The sequence below is a fragment of the Onychomys torridus genome, unplaced genomic scaffold (assembly GCF_903995425.1).
Source record: "Onychomys torridus unplaced genomic scaffold, mOncTor1.1, whole genome shotgun sequence".
In the NCBI taxonomy this organism is placed as follows: Eukaryota; Metazoa; Chordata; class Mammalia; order Rodentia; family Cricetidae; genus Onychomys; species Onychomys torridus.
The window spans coordinates 8,721-12,500 of record NW_023413384.1 but is presented as its reverse complement, the minus strand read 5'-3'; the positions used below and the strand labels follow the sequence as shown (position 1 = coordinate 12,500).

General features: G+C 45.4%; 1 protein-coding gene across 1 annotated transcript; it reads left to right on the top strand.

The window, feature by feature from the left end:
* The first annotated feature begins 1,073 nt into the window (after positions 1-1,073).
* On the top strand, positions 1,074-2,963 carry LOC118576287 (secreted seminal-vesicle Ly-6 protein 1-like). Its single transcript, XM_036176596.1, has 3 exons — positions 1,074-1,134; positions 1,797-1,910; positions 2,839-2,963. Exons 1-3 carry the CDS (start codon positions 1,074-1,076, stop codon positions 2,961-2,963), a joined length of 300 nt encoding a protein of 99 aa, XP_036032489.1.
* Positions 2,964-3,780: the final 817 nt, after the last annotated feature.

Below are 3,780 nucleotides of genomic sequence, written 5' to 3'. Positions count from 1 at the left end.
CCCAGCCACTTGGTATTTAGTTAATTCCAGATGTAGTCAAGTCAACAACCAAAAATAGCTATCAAAACTTTATATTAAATTTTGATTGGACCCCTTGAATAGTTTGATATTGTCTGACATTTGGGAGATTTTCCTCTACTTCTCCTGAAGTAGTGGCCTTGAAATACTAAGTCTCACTGGGGAGGGCATGTGTGCACTTGAGTCTGCAGAAAGAGTGTCTAGGTTTGAAGGAGTTCTTCTGTCAGGGAGTTGAGGCACTGACCTCACTGTCTATATAATGTGTATACAAACTATTTTTGCAGCCCCAAGGGCAGTTTTATTTGTGAGACATTGCTTCAACCTAGGAATGAGAGGAGGAAGCTCAGTGACATATCCTTTTGGTGCTTGGCAAGCCCGGTTCACTTTTGTCTTTTACCTGTTTGGGAGGTTTTTAGGAAGCACACGTGTCTCTGTGTCATTTGGCTCCATCAGTGGGACAGGGAAAGCAGATCCAGAATGAAAGGCCTGTTTTCCCATCACACTTTCCTTCCATGACCCTGTAGTTTGTCTTGTCTTTCTATCTTGTCCCCAGGAAGATGACTGGAGTCTACACGGAAGCAGAACCCAAATCTGCAGTTTGGGTTTCAGTGATTTAAACATATACCTAGACATGTATCCCATTCACAAAGACTCAGAGACTTTAACATCTGCATGTAGTGGTAGGAGGTTACAGTCTTCTTCTATGTGGAGAGTCATAGCCAGGTGTGTGAAGCACCGTCTAGGCTCCTCAGCCACCCAGTCTCAAGATTCCTTCCAATCTCACAGATAGTAATCCCCATTTGAAAGTTAGTGAACTAGATGTGTGGACAGGAATCCGGAAATACTTGAACCACTGGGTAGGGATGGAGAAGGGAGCAGGCAGAGAGAAGCACGTAGCATCCATGTTTCCCTGGGGCTATCTGCTCAGCCCACTGGCTTGGGATCCCATTGGCTTCCATTCTAGCTGAGCTCATATATTAGCATGCACTCTGAGGCTAGTCCTTGAGTGCTCTGTCCTGCTCTCTGCTGCTCTCTTAACATGGGATCCCACTGCCATGGAAAAGCACTTCCTGTTGCTCCTGCTGGGTCTCTCCCTGGTGGTGGGCTTCCTCCATGGTGAGATGCTGGCAGATGGAAGGGTCCAGTGCTGGTGGGCAGACATACTGTCAAAGGGTACTGGGTTTTGGAGGTCAGGAATAAGATGTAAACGCTGACTGCTTTTATTCGTGGACCCCACAGCCTTCATCTCCATATCCTCACTGCTCCTTTCTTCTCATCCCTCTGTTGCATACAGTATGGGCGTCTCCAATCCTCTGTCATGCCTCTACTTCTGGTGTCCTTTCTCCTGGTCCTTCAGCTCACCTCCTCATTGTTAACAAGCAAACACCCTCAATTCCTCCAGCTTTCCTGTGCATAGACCTAAATTTGTATTGGAAATGACGTGAGGAAGGTCCTTGAAAGGATAAGGCAATGAAGTGATGGGAGCACTTGTGTGGTCACAGGCGGCAGGCTCAAGCTCCCCACATCAGAGCTTTGTGCTTCCTCCTCACAGCCCACCTCATTCACGGTGTTTGACCTGGAGAAACTTGGCTCTTCTCAAATCCCTTCCTAGTGCCCAAGGTCATGGGCTACCCTTTAGAGGTCAGCTCAGCATATACCCAGCTCTTTCCTTGGTCATTGTTTCTTACTTATTGATTATAGCCACAGGCTCAGCTCCTGTCTCATCCTTGAGGTGGTGCTCTGGTTGGACCTCTTATCCTTGATTTTTGCCTTTTCAGCTCTTACATGTTTGCAGAGTGACCTGTTAAATGCTGATGGAAAGTGTAAGAAAGGAGAAAGCACCTGTGAGGCTAAAGATGACCAAGAATGTGCCATACTGGTAGTGCCTAAAGGTATGTCAAGCCTAGGAGATGTTGGGGTCATCCTGTTTGTTGCTCAGGAGTGAATCAGCCCTTCTGTACACTCCCGGGGACAAGGCAGAGACTAGGGAGGTGTGTTTCTGTGCAAATTCAGAAGACTCCTTTCCATTTGGTACTGGTTGCCTCCCATTCTTTGCAGGAAGAAGACACTTTTTCTTGAGTGGTGGGTTGGGGAGGTGTCTCTGCATGCTCTTTATAGCTTTTTGGAAAACATATTCAGGAATGAGCAGATTTGAACTGTAAAATTCCAGTGAGTAATTTGGGGAATGGGAGGTATGCCTGCAGGCCAGATTACAGGTTGATAGGTGGTAACTACAGTCACCTCAGTGTGGCTGGCATGCATTTCACCAGGGAGTCGAATTCACCTTTTTCTGAGACTCTGATTTTACAAATACTTAGGTTTGACTGTGGTGATATTTTATTTGTACTGAAATGTGATTTTTTTTTTGTATATTAATAAAGCTGCCTTGCAGTCAGAGCAAGCCATAGCAGAAGCTGGGCGGTGGTGGTGCATACCTCTAATCCCAGCACTTGGGAGGCAGAGCTAGGTGGATCTCTGTGTGTTCAAGGATACAGCCAGCAAGACGACACGTGCCTTTAATCTCAATACCAACCATAGAAGACCTAGAGGTCTGTACAGACAGGCAGTGGTGAGGAGGTCATGTGGTTGGGTTTACAACCAATGAGAAAGCAGAACAGAAAGTCTATAAAAAATAATAAAAATAAACACAGAAGTAGTACTCTAGTGGAGAGGAAAGACAGAGCAGCAGTGAAAACTAAGGTTTTCATCTCTCAGCTATTGCTCTGACCCCTTGCCTTTTAACTCTGCAATCGGCTCTGTGTTTCTTATGTAACAAGACGGTTATAACTACATTTGACCCTTGTTACTTTTCTTGTACAGGTTATGACATCTGGTTTGGGCAGCAGGATTGTTCTACTGGATGTTTCAATAACACTTTTACCCATTATAATATAACACTGGATTTCACATGTTGCCATGACCAATCGCTGTGTAATGAGTTTTAGAGGCTGGGCCCTTCCTTGCCCAGTTCTGCTGCAGGTGAGTCCTTATTCCTCCCCTGTGCTCTCAAGGCTCACAGCATTGAGCCATCTATTCCCTGCACTGCCCAAGCCCTGACACCTGCCTGGAATCAGCATCTGCTATTGATGTTTCAGCAGTTAGTTGGGAATAGAGCAATGCTCTCTGCTTCCCCATATCCTGAGGGCTTCTGCCTGTCAGATTCCTGCTTCCTTCCTCCTCTTCCTCCACCCTTCCATCACTAGCTCACATTTTCCACACTTTCCCTGTTCCTCTCACCTTTACTTTTATCAACACTGGTTTTATACTAGTGAGTATGGCAGACCTCACAGCCCCTTTAAGAACCTTCAGATTCATAGTGCCTCTTCTGCCAAGGTTCTAGCAAACATTAGTTCAGTATCTCACTTCATTCTTATTGATTGAATGGGAGACATATGCCATCCGATTTCTCGCTTCTGTGACCTGGGTAAAACAGTACAACAGAGCAATGATACAGTTTAGTTTATGATTTTAGGGGTTTTCATCATGGTGGGAAGGACATAGTGGACCAGAGCTGTTCACATCATAGCATGTAGACCACATAGCTGAGCACAGTAGGAAGGGACCAGGATAGGATACACTCTCCAAGGCCATGGTCCTTGCTTTGTGCAATTCAGCTGGTAACTCTCTTTATCATCTATCCAAAATTTGAATGTGTTAATGAGTTAAAGAGTTTAATTAGGCCAGAAACTTCATATCCTAACCATGTCTAGAAATGTGACAGATACACCCAGAGCAGTGTTTGAGAAATAGCTCAGACATCCT